General features: G+C 52.0%; 1 protein-coding gene across 1 annotated transcript in view; it reads right to left on the reverse strand.

Annotated features, from left to right (window-relative positions):
* PLA2G4D (phospholipase A2, group IVD (cytosolic)) overlaps positions 1–16,354 on the reverse strand; it is a 25,383-nt gene extending 9,029 nt beyond the window's left edge. Inside the window, exons 1-13 of the mRNA XM_012649130.1 lie at positions 16,310–16,354; positions 10,604–10,676; positions 10,279–10,415; positions 9,523–9,654; positions 8,811–8,851; positions 8,407–8,449; positions 7,051–7,114; positions 6,536–6,672; positions 5,631–5,741; positions 5,465–5,502; positions 5,147–5,282; positions 4,655–4,791; positions 2,814–3,036 (exon numbers count right to left, since the gene is read on the reverse strand). Coding sequence (XP_012504584.1) covers positions 2,814–3,036; positions 4,655–4,791; positions 5,147–5,282; positions 5,465–5,502; positions 5,631–5,741; positions 6,536–6,672; positions 7,051–7,114; positions 8,407–8,449; positions 8,811–8,851; positions 9,523–9,654; positions 10,279–10,415; positions 10,604–10,676; positions 16,310–16,354 — 1,317 coding nt within the window. The remainder of the gene's footprint in view (positions 1–2,813; positions 3,037–4,654; positions 4,792–5,146; positions 5,283–5,464; positions 5,503–5,630; positions 5,742–6,535; positions 6,673–7,050; positions 7,115–8,406; positions 8,450–8,810; positions 8,852–9,522; positions 9,655–10,278; positions 10,416–10,603; positions 10,677–16,309) is intronic.
* Between the last annotated feature and the right edge of the window lie 1,626 nt (positions 16,355–17,980).

Raw genomic sequence — 17,980 nt, forward strand, 5'->3', positions numbered from 1 at the left:
GGTTGATAGTTTCTAAGCAGTGTCATGCTAACCAGTAAGAATAATATTTAAAGAAAAAAGTTCAAGGCAAACTCACTTTTGGTTAGTTTATATGATAATTATTTTTTTTAAAAATTCCTTTTAACTGTATTTTTGTATGCATTGACCAACTTCTCTTCATCTCCCCATGGTAATCATTCTTGATCAAACTCCTGATACGCAAAGATAAAGATGATAAGAATCCTTTTCTACTATTATATTTGATAGTTTACTTTTTTGTTATGAATGTTAAAGATACTTTTTTCTTTTAGTTGTTTCAAATTCTTTTGAAACTTTGTTCCACAAAGAAAATAAAATACCTAGGAATATATTTAACTAAGGAGGTGAAAGACCGCTACAGGAGAACTACAAAGCACTGAGGAAGGAAATAGCAGAGGACATAAACAGGTGGAAAACCATACGATGCTCATGGGTCAGTAGAATCAACATCATTAAAATGTCTGTACTACCCGAAGTGATCTACAGATTCAATGCAATCCCTATTAAAATACCAACATCATTTTTTTGCAGATCTAGAAAAAATAATTCTACACTTCATATGAAACCAGAGAAGACCCCATATAGCAAAAGCAATATTAAGCAAAAAGAACAAATTAGGAGGCATCAATTTACCAGACTTCAAGCTATACTACAAGGTCATAGTAACTAAAACAGTATGGTACTGGCACAAGAACAGAGACATAGACCAATGGGACAGAAATGAGAACCCAGAAATAAAATTATCCTCATATAGCCATCTAATCTTTGACAAAGCAGACTAAAACATACACTGGGGAAAAGAATCCTTATTCAATAAACAGTGCTGGGAAAATTGGATAGCCACATGTAGAAGACTGAAACAGGATCCGCACCTATCATCTCTCACAAAAATCAATTTGCAGTGGATAACACACTTAAACCTAAGGCATGAAACTATAAGAATTCTAGAAGAAAATGTTGGGAAAACTCTTATAGGTGTTGGCCTAGGGAAAGAATTTATGAAGAAGACCCCAAAAGCAATCACAGCAACAACCAAAATAAATAAATGGGATCTGATCAAATTAAAAAGCTTCTGCACAGCCAAGGAAACTATGGTGAGAGGAAATGGACAACCTACAGGATGGGAGAAAATATTTGTGTGCTATTTATCCGATGAAGGACTGATAACTAGAATCTATATAGAACTCAGGAAAAGTAGCAAGAAAAAAATCAAACAACCCCATTAAAAAGTGAGCAAAGGACATGAACAGAAACTTTTCAAAAGAATACAAACTAATGGCTAACAAACATATGAAAAACTGCTCGACATCTCTAATCATCAGGGAAATGCAAATCAAAACCACAATGAGATATGACAACTCCAGTGATAATGGCTTTTATCAAAAAGTCTCAAAACAATAAATGTTGATGTGGATGCAGAGAGATAGGAACACTCATACACTGCTGGTGGGACTGCAAACTAGTACAACCTCTGTGGAAAGTAATTTGGAGATACCTCAAAGAGCTGCAAATAGAACTACCATTTGACCCAGCAATCCTATTACTGGGCATCTACCCAAAGGAAAAAAAAACCAAAACCATTCTATAAAAAAGACATCTGCACTAGAATGTTTATAACAGCACAATTCACAGTTGCCAAGACGTGGAAACAACCCAAGTGCCCATCAATCCATGAGTGGATTAATAAAATGTGTTATATGTATACCATGGAGTTCTACTCAGCCACAAAAAATCATGGTGATTAGCACCTCTTGTATTATCCTGGATAGAGCTGGAGCCCATTCTACTAAGTGAAGTATCACAAGAACGGAAAAACAAGCACCACGTGTAGTCACCATCAAATTAGTATTAACTGATCAACACTTATGTGTACATATAGTAATAACATTCATTGGGTGTCTGGCAGGTGGGAGGGGGAGGAAAGGATGAGTATATTCACACCTAATGGGTGTGGTGTGCACCGTCTGGGGGATGGACATGCTTGAAGCTCTGACTTGGGTGGGGCACAGGAAATACATGTAACCTAAACTTTTGTACACCTGTAATATGCTAAAATAAAAAAAAATAGAAACTTTGTTCCGATAGTCATATGTGGTAAAATAATAGTGTGAAAAAATCACTAATTTTAATAACTGTGTCAGTATAAGATTCAGCAGTTAACTTAATAAGATTTCCTTAAAGGAGCATTATAATAAAAAATCTGTACACTCAGTTTTGCCTTGATATTGTTAGAATAATAGTAAAGAAATATAATAGCTAACGCTTAGTGCTTACTCTATGGCAAAGTACCACTGACTGCTCACAACAACCCTATGAGGTAAATTACTATTCTTATCCCCATTGTACAGATGAGAAAACTGAGGCACAGAGAAGTTAAGTAACTTGCCTAAGGACACATAGCTAGTAATAGGTACTGGGATTAGAACCCAGGGAATCTGGCTGCAGAGTCTGTGCTTTTAACACCACCTGAAGATGAAGAACAATACATTTCACATGGCAATATAAATACAAGCGGTTCTAGCAATCTTACTGACTCAACTCAAAAGCTTTGTTTGCTTAACTGACTTTGACAGTGACTGATCCCTAGCTCTTGGGAGATCCTGAAATTTCTGTTTCATGACGATTAATTTAAGAATAGCTTACCTGTCAGGAAGGCAGCGTCCCAAAGTCGAACAGACAATAAAAACACTGCGACTTCCACCCTGCAGGAAATGTGCATGCGCCTGTCAGCTGCTTGGGTGCCCCTGCCCGCTCTGGTTCACATAAGCTCTGCCCCACACATGCAGGCACCCTACCTGGCCATGCAGAATGGACTCCAGCACCAGGGCCCACAGGTCCACAAAGGTCGTGGGGTGGCCCTGCTCAGCCTGCAGCTCCAGCTCCCGGCGGTAGCCCGCCAGGCACTCTGGGGAGAAGACTTCCAGTTTGCTCTTGGCAAGGTGCTCCCGGACATGTCTGATGGGACCCTCAAGGTCCCCATGCGACCACTCAGGGTCCCCGTATAGGTGGGCCATTGTCCTGGGAGAATAAGAGAACAGGACAGTAGGAGACTAAGGCCCAGCATAGGGCACGGCAACTCCTCCTTCCCACCCTCCAGCTTCTCCCAGTGCGTGGCTCCTGCTGCCAGGGCTCTGCCTATCTGGAAAGTATGTCAAAGAGCTTCCTCTCCTAGATCAGCACTGCCCAATATTAAAATAATGTGAGCCACATATGTAATTTTAAATTTCCTAGTAACTACATTTAAAAAGTATTAAAAACCTGTAAAAATTCATTTTAATAATATATTTAATTTAATTTAATAACGTGTATCTAAAAAGCATTTCAACACGTAATCAGTGTAAAAGTTACTGACATAATTTGTAATTTTTCAAACTAAGTCTTCAAAGTTCACAGTATATTTATAACACATCTCAGTGTGGACTAGCCACATTTCAAGTGGTCAATAACCACATGTGTAGCTGGACATCATGGTTCATGCCTGTAATCCTAGCACTCTGGGAGGCTGAGGCAGGAGGATTGCTTGAGCTCAGAAGTTCGAAACCAGCCTGAGCAAGAGCAAGAGCAAGACCCTGTCTCTACTAAAAATAGAAAGAAATTAGCTGGGCGTGGTGGCTCATGCCTGTAGTCCTAGCTATTCGGGAGGCTGAGGCAGGAGAATCACTTGAGCCCAGGAGTTTGAGGTTGCTGTGAGCTAGGCTGACACCATGGCACTCTAGCCCAGGCAACAACAGAGTGAGACTCTGTCTCAAAAAAAAAAAACACAAAAAAACCCAAAAACCAAAACCACATGGGGCTTGTGGCTACTGTATTGGGCAGCCCACTTCTGGACCCTATTTCCATCTTTGTGGTCCTGTCCTAAAGCCCTGTAAGACTCTGCTTGTCAACATCTGTCACCTAAACTCCTCTGATAAATTTCCTCTTCTTTTACTCCTTAAAGTCACGTTTTGATAAGACTCAGAGGAATGAATCTCTAACAGTAAAATGTTCCACCTCATTATAGGCAAGGTGAGGGTGACGGGAGGCAACACCGTCTTAAGGTAAAACAGCATCTCTTGAACTCAATTTCCTGATCTATACAGTACCATATGGACAATAAGAGAAACTGCCTCAAAGAGTGAGACCGCCCAAGTAAAACACTTAGCATGATGCCTGACACTACGGGAGGCCCAAGTTGGATTAAATGAGGTAATAACGATGAAAGGAAAAAAAGAGCTACCAATCTTGAGCTCCTGGTTGTGTGTGGCATTAGTTAAGCGTTTCACTTGGGCTATGCCACTCCAAACCTATAGAGTATGTACTATTATTGCCCTTTTTGGAGATGGGTCAACTGAGAATCAGAGGATATAGGTTGCTCAAGGTCACCCAGCCAGTAAGTGGTTTTGCCAAGCTCAAACCTGGCTCCTTCTGAGTTGGCTGCCTCACAGCTCTTCAGTAGCATCTGGACCTCATGCATGGCCTTGCGCACAGCATGACTGTCTGTTTCCCCCTGGTGAGAAAGCTGCTTGGCACCCATCAGACCCCATTGCTTCCACCTACTCAGCTTCCCCATATAGAGGGACCCTCCAGTGTCCACTCTGCTCACCCCCACCCCCTGGGCCCTGATCATCTCTGCTGCTCCAGGCCCCAGGCCCCTTACCATGTAGAGCCTGAGGTGCCACTGAAGTAGGTCACACAGTCAAGAAGACCCAGCTTCTGCAGGGCCAATAGGTGGCCATAGAGTGCGGTCATGGCCCGGGCACCTCCTCCTGTGGCCACAATGCCCACAACGGGGACCTGGACCGCACACAGACACAGGCTGGCTTAACAAGGACAGAGACGAGCTGCTCCCCACCTTACACAGGACTTCATCCTGCTCCCTGCCTCCAGGGAAGGGACATTGTGGACAGGGCCTGGTGGAGTCAGGGTTAGAGCTGGGTCCAGCGCCTATTCTGGAAGCGATAGCTCTCAGCCCAGGATAGAGCCCCAAAGGGAATGGGAATCCCAAAGCTTACCCATACCCCCAAAACTCCCCCCACACACCCACTCTCCATTCTCTGCTGACTGCATGTCTGGAGAGGCACAGGAATCAGGTATGCTCTTAAACCTAGTCCAGAGTGTCTGCACACACATCCCCACTGCACCCCCAGACCTCGTCCTCATGCAGGTCTCTGTCCAGCTGCAGGGCCTGCTTCAGGGCCGCAGCCACCACCTGCTTCCTCCTGCTCAGGAAGGCCTGCTCCTCCGCACACGGATCGAAGCCCAGCCGCACAGCCAGCTCCTTGGGGCTGGGGCAGAGGAGGATCCAAGGGTCAGAAGGTACCTGCACAGCTCAGCCTCTAGTTGGCCAAGCCCACAACAAGCTGCCAAGTAACCTCCCTGCTCCACTCCCAAGGACCACCCTTTCCCACAGCCCTCCTCTCCCCCATCACCACCTCTCACTGTCTCCCACAGATACAAATGTCCCTACCAGCTCTCTGCCTTGAGCTGCAGCCTCACTCCTGGGGCCTGAAATCAAAGCAAGAGACCCTGCTCAGATTGTCCTAGACCCTGAGGGGCACATGGTATCCCCTGGGGCCTTGGACTCCCCCATCTTCATTCTTGTTGGCACTTGCCATGCAGTTGAGGCCACTTACATTTGCAGCAGGAACATCAATGGTCACCTCTTTCCCCACAGCCAAGGACCTCAGGGGCACAGTGAGGTGCCAAGCTGAATTATTCCAGTTCCAGACATTGCTTGTGGAGCTCTGGAGGGAAATATTCATTCATTTACTCATTCATTCATTTCACAGATCCTGAGTATCTAGACTGCAATCCAGATACACATACTCCCTCCTTGATACTATAAAAATAATTACAATATTTACAATTAATGTAATTACAATTACTAATAACTAGAAAATAATATGAGCTAATATTTATTTAGTGCACGGGTATTGCTCTCACTGAATCACCTGTGAATTTATAAAGACACAGGTGATGGACTGATGTTACTAAGCACCGGGAAGGAACTAAGCCGTGTGATATGATGGAGTAACCACAGGTGGCTGTGTGTGGGGTCTCTCTGAGGTGAGGGGCAAGGAGGGTTCCTCTGAAGAGGTGCCATTTGAGCTGAGATGTGGAAGGAGCCAGCCGAGGGCAGGGAAAGCACTTGGCATGTTAGAAAGAACGATAGGAGACAAGTATGGCTGGAGCATCATGCACGAGGCAGGGCGTGGAACAGAATGAGGCAGCAGTGTTGGGCAGGGGCCAGGCCGTGCAGGGCCTGTGGGCGCAGACATCAGTTTTACTCTAAGGGCATCATCGGAAGATCCCCTGGAAGACTCCAACAAAGGCTGACATGGCATAGCAGTCCCCTTGCCCACCCAGCACCCTGGTGATCTCCCTGTGTGCTGAGGGTGCAGTGCCCAACTGGGAGAGGCTGACAAGGCCACAAGGGACCTGGCCTTTCCGGGTGGGGGGAAGGCCAGGGAGAAGCTCACAGAGGCTGGAGTTGACCGAAGGCTGGGATTCGTGGGAGACGTCTAGAGGCAAGACCCACCCTCAAGTGCCCGATCAGCTCTGTCTCTTGGGCCGCCATGTAGTGAAAGCAGAAGGCAGAGGCTGTGCCCAGGGCCAATGTCTGTGTGTCCTCATATGACCCCTTCAACACTAGCTCCAGCTCCGGCTTGTCCTGATCTAGGGAGAAAGCGGGCAGGTTAGCATGAGGAGGAAAACAGCCTGGACCCCAGTGTGGTCCTGGAGAACCAGCAGTGCTGCATGGACATGGAGGAGGCCCGGGAGGCTGCACCATCATAAACAGGATTCTGAAAAGGGGCCTTCCCGGCCCGCAGGGCCCCACAACCCCCATGGAAGCCCACCTCCTGCGACATGATCTCCCCAGGTCAGGGGACTCTCCTGCCTGGAGGAGACATGTGGCCCTCTGTGCTGCGTGGGCAAGAAGGGAGAGGCCAGCTCCACCCTGCTGCTCGCCTCCTGCCCCATGCAGGTTCCCCAGCAACCCTCATCTACCCCCCGTTCCCAGCAGGGCCAGACCTGGTGCTGAGCAGGTCTCACCTGCGACCACGGCAGCGCTCCCCGTGCGGTCCAGACGCACGTCCAGGCATGACAGCTCTCGGGCCTGGGACAGACCACATCATGGGCAGGGGGCTCTGCAGGGTAAGCTGGGGTCCCCTCAACCTCAACCCTCTGTGCCCCACTGTCCCAATTCCACCACACACTGGACAAGATGTGGGGTTCAGAATGGGACTGAACGCAGAAACCCTTCATCCATCTCTCACCCACTGCGACTGCTAAACCCGATGTTCCGAAGCAGCCAGGAGAGCCCTGGCTCCACACCCGCTCCCCGCTCTCCTGGCTTTGCAAAACTTCTGGAATACCCAAAAGCCCACCCCCTCCAGCTCTCAGACATGGTTCCTTCTTCTCCATGTTTCTCTGCGGCCTTGGCCTGGAGCATGTATTCTACTATAGCGACTCCCAAATAGTGTAAGCAAACCAGTGGTCTACAGGATGATGGAACAGGTGTCAGAAACAGGTAAAACTGCAGCAACTAGAGTATCTCCTAATCGTCCTCCACTTAACTGATTGCCAAGTGTGCCCCCTGCACGCTGTCTGTGACGCATGCCAGCTGACGCCCGCTGCCCACTCCCCATAGAACCACCGGATTCACCAAGCTGGTCTCCATCACCTCCTAAGAGGCAGGGCCATAGGCATGACTTTATTTTAAAGTGTATTTTTAAAAAGTACTATGAGCCCATCAAACAGGCATTTGCAGGCCCCTGGGAACGAGCACCTCCTTAAACTCTGTGCTGCAGGTGTCTTTGTGTGGGACCACAGGCCGGTCTGCTCCCAGGTGGTGCCTGTGCTGCCGGTCCGAGGGCCACGCTTGGAGTAGAAACTTCTAATGTACCGCTGGCTCACCGCCTTGGGCTCCCGAGGCTCCACTGTCCCAAGGAGGAGCTGGCTGACCCTCAGGCCCCACCCCCAGTCTCCTAGATGGGAAGCACACCACACCAGAACCTCCCTCTGAGCCTCGGGGACCTCGGCATTAACAAGCCGAAGGTGGGCCCGGCCTGCATGATTTCTTCATCACTTTTGGGGAAGAGCTCAGAGTGAATCCCTGAGAACTGAGTTTGTCACATATGACTAAACACCATCAGGAAGTACCTGAAGTTCCCCCATGGTCCTTCAGCCATCCAGCCTTGGGCCAGAACACCCTCTCAACAGAGCCCTGCCCATCCTCTCTCCATGTGCCCTTTGGCTCCAGGCCCCCCCAACACCCAGAGCCCCAGGGGTGGGCTTCCCACAGAGCCCTGCCCCTGCCTGTCTTTTGTGGTCCACATCCTGGCAGCTGCCCCTCCACCCCAGGTGTCTGCCCAGGGGCCCCTCCCCTAGGCTGCGGAAGGCAGTTACCACAAGGACATTGTTGGTGATGAGGTTTTCTGAGCGGTCCGAGCTGGAAAAATCAAACCATCCAGAGTCAGGCCTTGCAAAAGCAAATGCTTTCTGCATTGGCCTGTCCCCTGCCACCCATGTGGGGTCTCTCTGGGTGGTGCTGAGGGCTCTGTAAGTCCTGGGTAAGGTTCAGGGGGAGGAGAGATGCTTCTGCAGGAGGAGAGGTGAGGGGAGAGAGCAGGGAGAGGAAACACGGCCTCCCTGTCCTCATTTCCCTAAGAGGACCCCTACCTCAGCCCGCCTATCTGGCAGGGTGGGAGAAGAGGGACAGCATATCCCGGCTGGGCTGACCACAGAGAGATTGGGGGCAGGGCATTTCCCCAAATAGAGCCTGGGGCCCTGGGCTGTGTGGTGTTACTCACGTTTTCTCCATCAGGAACTCCACGTCCAGCTCCTCCTCTCCCTGAAACCCGAGAGAATGAGCAAGTCAGCCACACTTACATGTGGCCCTGGAGGTGACGCAGTCTTTTATAGACATTATCTCAGCATCTCAAGCGCTCTCTCCAGGAGGCACATTAGTGCAATTATTCCCAATTCGCAGCTGAGGAAACTGAGTGCAGGGCCAGACGGGCAGCCTGCCCGTGCTACCCACAGCTAGTAAGCTGGCAGAGAACAGGTCTCCCTCCCTCTGCGCCCCAGAACTCTGGGCAGGGCTGGAGGGGAAGACCAGGAGCACAGCCAAGGAGGTATGAGCATGCGCACGACCCCTTTTTTTCTTCCTCTTGAGGAGGGGACAGCCCCTAGAACTCTGCGCTCCCCCGGGCCCTGGAGGCAGCAGGGAGGGCGCCAAGACCCTCACAAGGCAGGCCCTGCAGCTGCCCCATGGGTTGGTTTTTGAGGGACATTAGGAAGTTCACCTCCCAAAACCTTCCCACCACAGATGACTAAAATTCCCCATTGGGCGATTCAGTCTGTGACTGTAAAGTTAAGCCTTCTCCTTTCTTATTAAAATGCGAATATCTCTGGGAGAGGTTTCCGTCTTCCTGTGGATGAGTAGACCCAGCAGCATCCGACCAGGTGGGACAAACCAAGCAACTTCCTCAGCCTGGAGCCTGCGGGGACTTCCCCACCCACCTGGGGACACTGGGAGAAGGTCTTCCGGAGCAGCTTGCCAGGGAGGACTTCTGAGATGTCATAGAGCACCTTGAAGCAGATGTCATCCTCCGTGACTGAGTCCTCATCGTAGACACTAAGCTCCAGAACATTCTAGGGACCAGGAACAGCAACTGGGCACATTATCTACTCATAGCAACGATAATAGCTCACCTCTGTTGAACACTTACTGGATGTGTAGAAAAGGGTCTTATGCCTCCACACTTTTGTACTTCAAAATAAAAATAACCGTACAACTTGAAAGAAGTATAACAAAGTCTAGCAAAGTTCCTAATTTCCCCGTCCTGATTTTTGTTTTTATCAAAAATAAAATCCTGTCTAAGAAATCTGTCTGTCTCTGTCCCTTTCTCTCCCTGGCCTTGCTGGTCCCCTGAGGCGCACTCTTGGGGACGTGCCAGGCCCTGTGCTCGTTGTCTTCAGTGCATCGTCTCACTGAACCGCCGACGACCCAGTCAGGAGGGGACTTTTACTGTCTCCGTTTCATAGATGGGCTTAGCGAGGAACAGCGGGAGGTCGGCCCCGCAGCCGCGGTAGAGGGACCGTGTTCGTTCATTCACACATTTTCTCACACACAGCACACAAGGACCGGGCCAAAAAGACACCCTCCTCCCGACTTTCCCCGCCAGAGTCCCGGAGGATGTGTGCTCCACTGGAGCACCCTCCCTGCGGGGGGACGGCCTGTTCGCAGTGAGCGGCCAGGGCTGCCCTGGCCTTTACCTTGACCTGACTGTGGACTAGGAAACTGAAGGTCTCGTTCCACACAGGATGACTGGAGTCGGTGACTGTTTTGGTCTTAAACGTCATACCCGGTGCGGTTGGCAGCCGCAGGACCACGTACGGGTCTGTCTCGCTCACTGCCAAAGGCAAGAAAACGTCAGAGAGAGAACTCCGCACACGCCTGTCCAGCGGCCACGCCAGTTTCCTGCCCAGACCCCGGTGGCCACCCCAGGTGGCCCCGACCAGCCCCAGGGCACTTGTCTGGGCCTCTTCCTGGGATTCTGTCCTCCCTGCACCCGCCGGGCCCCAGGAGACCGTTACTCACTCAGGTCCGCCCAGGGCAGGTTCCGCGCCTCCAGGACCCTTACGGTGAGCCGCCAGCAGGCAGAGGCCTCCCCCTGGAGAGAAATATCAATCTACCGAGTCCCTGCGGCTTGTCACCTCACCCAAGCCCACAGCTGCTGTGCTCTGGGAGCCCCTGGCTGCAGACATGCCCTCACCAGTCTCCCAGAACTTGGTGACACTGCCGTGCTGCCCGGGATTCTGGGGACGTGCTCTGGGGACCAAGCAGCCTTTGTCCGCCACTGCCCTTGGGGTCATGGTTCTGGACTACAGCAATCAGGGGATGGCAGACGCCCGGGGAAGAAATTTGAGGGCTCCCTCCCCTTTAGGGACAGGATTGCACAGCATAGTAGACAAAGCAAGGAACTGAGGCCAGGGAGCGGCCACCATGCTGGTCAGTCTGACATCGGCCACACCCAGGGCTCCCAGGGAGGGCAGCCCTTTGGAGAAGCACAGGGCCCTGCTGCCCAGCACCCTGCCCCCAGCCCTACCGGACAGGAAGTGGGTGCAGGACTCAAGGGGGTGCTGAGCCCTGGGGTGCCTAGGGGTCTGTGACATCCACAGGCACTACACTGGAGCTCAGCCCTTCTGCACGGCTGGGGTGTGGATGAGGAAACTCCAAGACCCTCAGCCCGTTATAGGGAGCAGGGGGTGCTGTGGGTGAAAGGTCATTGTGAGTAAGATGCTCAGGAGGACAAGCCACCAAGGAGAGGAAGCTGAGTGGGCAGAGGCTCCCAGGGCAGAGATATGAGCAAGCGAGTGGAGAGTAGGTGGCAGGAAGAACTGAGGCAGGTGAGGCGTGGCCGAGTCCTATTGGGGACAAGGCACTGGAGGGTGTCTCTGGCACTGCTGGGATCCAGGGGGGTTCTCGGGTTTCAGTTCTTCCTGGGGCCCAGCTCTGTGGCTCTCTCTGGGCACCCTGCACAGGTTTCTTGGAATAAGCCCCTGAGACCTGAGGTAACTCACTCAAATGGGTCTGGCAGGACAAAAGGGCATTTTTTCTCTGGGCTGACCCCAAGGTCATTGGCCTTGTGTCATGCTGAATAGGAGGCTGTGGGGGCAGACCCCTGTGGGGCCCATGGGTCCAGCAGGCAGAGCCTGCGTGGGAGGGGAGGGACATCAGAACGGGGGGGAGCATCGCCTGCACCAGAATGAGGTAGTGGGAGCCCCCACCCAGGTGGGGACTCTTCAGGGCCACAGAGTGGCAGGTCCCCTAGGGGCACCACTCGCACAGAGGGGTGTAAAATGCTACCCCTGTAGACGTGCAGTGTGGCGGGCCTGGTGAAGAGCCCATAGAAGATCCCCATGCCAGGAAAAGTCTGTGCTGGAGCTTCTGCCACTCAATGGGCTCTGCACCAGCTTAGACCACACCAAGTCAGTCCGGCCTCGTGGGCCCCTTACTGCCCCTCCACCCCTCTGCCCCCACCCTGAGGGAGCAGAGGCAGCACGGGGCTTGCATGGTGGACGCTGGGCAGGCATCGCGTGGTTGGGAGACAGTGGCGTGGGAACAAGCTCTTTCCTGCACTGCGCCCTCCCGCGACCAGACCCACGCACGCCATGCATGTGGTCAGAAAGTCTCAGCGCTCGCAAGGAACTGGTTGGTCTCCGCTCTGCACAGGTGCTGCCTGCTGGGGGCCAGCCCAGCGCCCATGGGGACGCACTCCCCACAAAGAACCATAAAGGACGACAGGCCACAGTAAAGCCACCTGTGACTCACGGCCCCACTCAGCATCTTCCCTCTCCTGTGGCTCCGTGCTGAGTGTCCCTGTCTTTCCAGTCAGCTCCCCAGCAGAGCACACGAGCTCTCCCCCAGTGAGGTAGCTTGTTTCTTTCTTCTCGGGGATTAACGCCAGTGACACCAGCAACATTTCTACTCTATAGATCTCAAGCCGGAGGTTGTAACTGGCAGGAACTTAAGGCATTTTTAGACACCTGGCTCCATTTCCTCCCTGCACCCAGATTCCTCCACAGCCTGCCCAGGGAAGCTGGTGTCTGGGATGCTGGGGCCTGCAGGGTGCCGAGTTTAACTGCCCCACTGCAAGACAGGGGAAGGGCAGAAGCAGCCTGGCCTTCCTCTCCTGCTCGTTGGCCAGACCAAGGCTCCACACGTCCACAGCCTATGGGCTGCTCCGAAGCCACTTGGGGCTGCTAAGAAGTGTCCCCAATTGCTCGCATTCTAGCCAGTCACCGTCCCCAGTTTGAGGACTGCTGTTCATTTCTCCCTCCCGCCACTGAGAGCTTCTCAACCTCCGAAAGCCCACCATTCCCTGGCAGGTTATTTTTCCCAGGGTGAAATCCCAATTCTCTTCACCTCTAAGACCATCACTAACATAGAGCACCTAGAGCATTGTATTATTGTGACAATAATTACAATGACTTGTCTTTATGGAGAGTTAAAGGCAGACTCTGGAGCCAGGTTGTCTGGATTTAAACTCTGGTCCTGTCAGTTACTTGCTGTGTGACCCTGGACAAGTCACTAAACTTCTCTGTGCCTCTGTTTCCTCATCTCTAGTGGGGATAATAAGAGTGTGGACTTCACAGGGTAATCTGAGGCTAAAAATGTTAATACCTATAGAATTCTCAGAAGAATTCTTAGGAAGAAAAATAAGCAGTTTCTAGGTAATTACTCTTTTTTTTTTTTTTGGAGACAGAGTCTCACTCTTTTGCCCGGGCTAGAGTGCCGTGGCGTCATCCTAGCTCACAGCAACCTCAAACTCCTGGGCTCAAGTGATCCTTCTGCCTCAGCTTCCCAAGTAGCTGGGACTACAGGCATGCGCCACCATGCCCGGCTAGTTTTTTCTATATATTTTTAGTTGTCCAATTAATTTCTTTCTCTTTTTAGTAGAGACGGGTCTCGCTCTTGCTCAGGCTGGTTTCGAACTCCTGAGCTCAAACAATCCTCCCGCCTTGGCCTCCCAGAGAGCTAGGATTACAGGCTAGGTAATTACTCTTATTGCTATTTATTAAGTGCTTTTTATGTTCCTAGGAACTGTAAAAGTTGCCGATACCAGGATGAAATCACTTTTGTCAGACCCAGATGAAGTAGGGCCAGGAAGACACAAAAGAGATGAGGCTCATGCTTACGTGTCTGAGATGAGAACTGTTTCCAAGGATTTTCTAAAAACCCTACAGAAAACCATTTCACATCCTTCACACACCTGCTCTGACAAGGCTTATCACTAGACATCCTCCAGGACGGCAGTAATTCAGATAAGATGCTCTCAAAGGAAAACCACTTGCCCAGTAACTGCATCTCCACCAATGAGCTGACAACTTGAGCTTTGAGCCTCTGGGACCAATGACCTCTCTTTCTAAGCAGCTTATGTGAACCTCTCCCTTTTTGCTAATACAAGCTTCCCTTTACCCTCCCCTCGCCAGACGCGCTGGTGGTCTGCCATTCTACGTTCTAGGTTACAATCCTCATCCCTCATTCCAGAGTAAACTCAACATATCTAGAGAGAATTTTCTCTGGTGTCTTTCTTTAGACTGACAGTGCTGTACTGAGCACATTCCATATTCTAACTTGATGGATACTCTCATGGCCTCATGAGACAGACTCTCACCTCCTCCCATTTTACAGATGAGGCAATTGAGGCTCAGAAAGGTTAACTTGCCCCAGGTCACAGTTAGCAGGTGACAGAGTTAGAATTCAAACTCCAGGGCAGAGCTCACAACCCCTATGCTATTCTACTCTTCAACCTTCCTGGGACTTTGCTTCTTTGTAAAAGCATCAAACTTTCCCCCTACTGCCCATGGATGTCTAGACACTGGAATTCCACAGATTTGTTTTTGACATATGACTAGTGACCAATATATTAACTAATGGGATTCTTTTCTCCTGAGGGCACTGGGGCTTCCTTTCGAGGTACCCTCCCATCCAAACTATTGCCCTCATTCATGACTGACCCCGGATGCATCTGGAGGGGTTTCCGGCCTAGCTGCTGTGGGATCCTAGAAGTGCCTCCCTCCTGAGGGTCTCAGCCACTCTCCCCCAGCCCTGAGCAGGGACCCCAGAGCCTTTGCCATCCTCCTCCTGGTGGAGAGGCCCAGGGCCCAGGAAGTTCTGTGAGAGGCTCAGTGCTGGCCCCTGCCTGTCTCTAGGGATGTGGCCCAAGGGAGCTTGAGGGGGCTGAGACCCCAGACTGGGGTCCAGAGTATCTGTGATCATGATCCTGGGGCTTTGGAAGGAAGAGGGAAAGGAGCCGGCCTGCCCTTGGCCCCTGGCACCCCGTGACCCATGGTGGGGCAGTGGGGAGGCTGGAGAGAGAAGGAGTGGAAGCCCAGGCATGGCCTTGGGCCCTGCCCCTCCTTGAGTCAGCTGGGCTGATGCTCCTGGACCACACGGCAGGCACGTCCCAGAACAGGTTCTGGATGCCCGGCCTGCCCTGCCTGTCCCGCTCTTGCTCCAGGGCAGGCTCCAGGCCTCTGTTCCCCCAGGAAGGAGGCTTGCCTACCACAGGAACCCACCTGAAGGCTGGGGGTCGAGGACCCGGTCTTGAGGACTCCGTCCTGGGAATGCCGGCGAGGGAGGAGCTTCCCAGGTGTGGAGCAGACTCAAGCTCCCAAATCACTGAAATGTGGGCTTTAATTTTACCCCTGGGGCCGGCCCTAGAGCAGGCTGAGGGGGGAAGGGAAGGGCGCATAGCATTTGCCAGGGAGATGAGCTTGAAGGGGGTATTTCAGAAACCTCCACAGGGGGCTGTTCTGGGGCTCAGGGCTTCTGATTTGGGGGTGGGGAGGGGACAATGTGGCCAAGGCTGTCCATCCCTCCATGCCCTGTAGCCCTGGGTTCCTCCCAGACTCAACTTTCCACTGATGTCTGACTTGGGGGTGGGTCCTCCCAACCTCAGGCTGGGGTACGAGATACTGTCCTTCAATGCAGGCGGTCCCTCTCTATCTTCCCCCAGGAATCCTTGGAGTCTGGCCTGCCCCAGGCCAGGTCTCTTCCAGGAGCACAGTCTGGAGGTGCCTGTCCAGATCCAGCGCCGGCCTGGCTCTCAGGGCCGAGGCTCCAGAGCCTGACACGGTCTGTGAATGAGGCAAAGGACCTCGGCATACTTAGCCCCCTCCTGGCTACCATCTGGGGCACCAGAGGAGACCTGAGGAGCCAGTCCCACTGGCCTTGGTCTCTGGCAAAGGATGAGAAATCTGGACTGAGGGGAAAACGTGGCTGGGAGAGTGAGCAGTTCGTAGACCTCCTTGGCTTGGGCGCAGCCTCATAGCTCTTGGGCCCAGCAAAGAATTGGCAGGGATGGGGATTTGGGCCCCAGAGCCCCTGAGACGCATAGGGTGACCCCAGGGTTCCAGCCAATTCCAGGAAGTCCACTGGTGTGTGGTGGCTGTGGCCTGCTGGGTCCCCTTCTCTGTCACGCAGCCACCATGTTCTCTGATGTGGGACGTGAGCCTTTGGAGGAGGAAGGAGGGTCCCTGAGGGTGCTGCTGTTGGTCACTTGTGGTGGAGAGGGGAGGCTCTGCTGACCAGACTCTTGTCCCCAGGCCTCACTTCTCCAGATGCCACTCACACATCCCACCCACTCTGCAGCCCCAGGCCCAGACCCCCTCACCCTCTGCCTCAGCCCAGGCAGAGACCAGAATCACGCTGATTTCAGCTGCGTCAAGCTTCTCAGAGTGCACCCCAGCCCCAGGCCCGGCCCTGACTGGTGACCCCAGACTTGGCAGACACTGTTACCTGCTGAGGATGGTCAGGTGGTCCCCCAGGTGACACGCTCTCCATGCCAATCCTTCTGGCTCCACTTCAGGCCCAGCCCTTGCCAACGCACCAGCTCTCTAGCTGGATGGTAGCAACTGTCCCAATGCGATGGGACTGGCCTTGAATCCACCAGCCTCCCAGGAGCCCACGATCCTATAAACAGGTTGGGGCTCCACCCCCAGGTTTCTCCTTCAGCTCAGCACCTTCCCCTCTTCCCCAAGAGCCTGGGTCAACCAGCATCTCCAGAAACCTCTGGCAGGACTCCAGGACCCGTAGGTGGAGCACCTCTTCCAGCTCTGGAATGTCAGGACAGAAGATGCAGCCAGGAGGAGGGAGACAAGTCCTGGGAGCAGTGGAAGGAAGCTGGTGCTGAGGCTGAGGGCAGAGGGCGTGGTGGGAGCAGAGCAGAGGAAACCCTGGCAGCCCAGCCCTGCCTAGGCAAGGCCAGCCTCTGGGGGAGGCGGCGGAGCCCCTGAGCCCGGCTCCATGCAGCCAGGAGTCCAGGTAACAGCAGTAAGAGCAATCGTGGTGGCAGATCCTGGCTAGAGCTTGCTCCTCGCCTGCCCCTGAGCCGACTCCAGAGAGCTGCCGGGGGTCTGAACGCCACTAGTCACAGCTCCCTCACCTCTGGTCAGCCGGTCCCAAGACCTTAGGAAATTTCTGTTCGACTTTATAATAAAGGTAAAAGAGACCAATCAGGAAACTCTCAGGTTATGAAAATTCCAGAAGAAAACTTTGCGAAGCCACCTAACTGTTTAAAGTATTCAGTGTGCACTTGGCACTAAATGCTTTCCTAAAATGACACGAAGTCGGTCATTTTATCGTCAATGTAGTATATAATTGAACAGTAATTATTTTTCTTTTTTTAATGATTTGTTTTTCAAGACAAATGAAACTGAATTAATGCTGAATTACTACAAATGGATGTAAAATATTTTATTACAGAACCAGCCAAAACAAAACTAATAATGGTCTATGAATGAGTGAAAATTAATTGAATGAGAACTACTTCTCATTTGCATGAACCAGATATAAAATCTAATGAAAAAGTAAATGTACGATGTAGGAAACTACTAACAACTTACTCCAAGTGGGTCACAGATGAAGCAAGGTAGAAAGTCACCCAGCTGGTACCTGGCAGAGCCTAGGATTGGACGCTCTGTACTGGCTTCCCTGTTCTGGGGAGGGGGCCTGGGCTTTCGGTACAGAGTCCAATCCTAGGCTTCAGGAGGTGACCCCAGCCCTCCACACAAGACTGGGAGGGCCAGGTCCCCACACCGCCCGAGGACGGCTGACCGTACAGTGGGGAGGGCTCGGCGCTCAGTTCCCCATCTGCACAGTGATGGTGTGGTACATGCCGGCCCTGGAGGAAACCATGAGATTCCTGACTCGGAGATTCTTAATTTGGGGCTCGGGGCCATGGATGGGATTTAGGGTACTTCCCACAGTCCCTGAAATCACATGCAACATTACGTGGTTACGTATGCATGTGAGCATTTCTGGAAAAGGGGCCCAGAGCAGGGCTGGCCCACAGGAATGTCATGGGAGCCACGGGTGCCACACTGAACTTTCTAGGAGCCATATTAAAAGAAGTAAAAAGATACAGCTGAAATACTTCAATAATGTATTTTATTTAACCCGATAATCCAA

This window comes from Propithecus coquereli, unplaced genomic scaffold, assembly GCF_000956105.1.
Source record: "Propithecus coquereli isolate 6110/MARCELLA unplaced genomic scaffold, Pcoq_1.0 Scaffold3, whole genome shotgun sequence".
NCBI classification, from domain to species: Eukaryota; Metazoa; Chordata; class Mammalia; order Primates; family Indriidae; genus Propithecus; species Propithecus coquereli.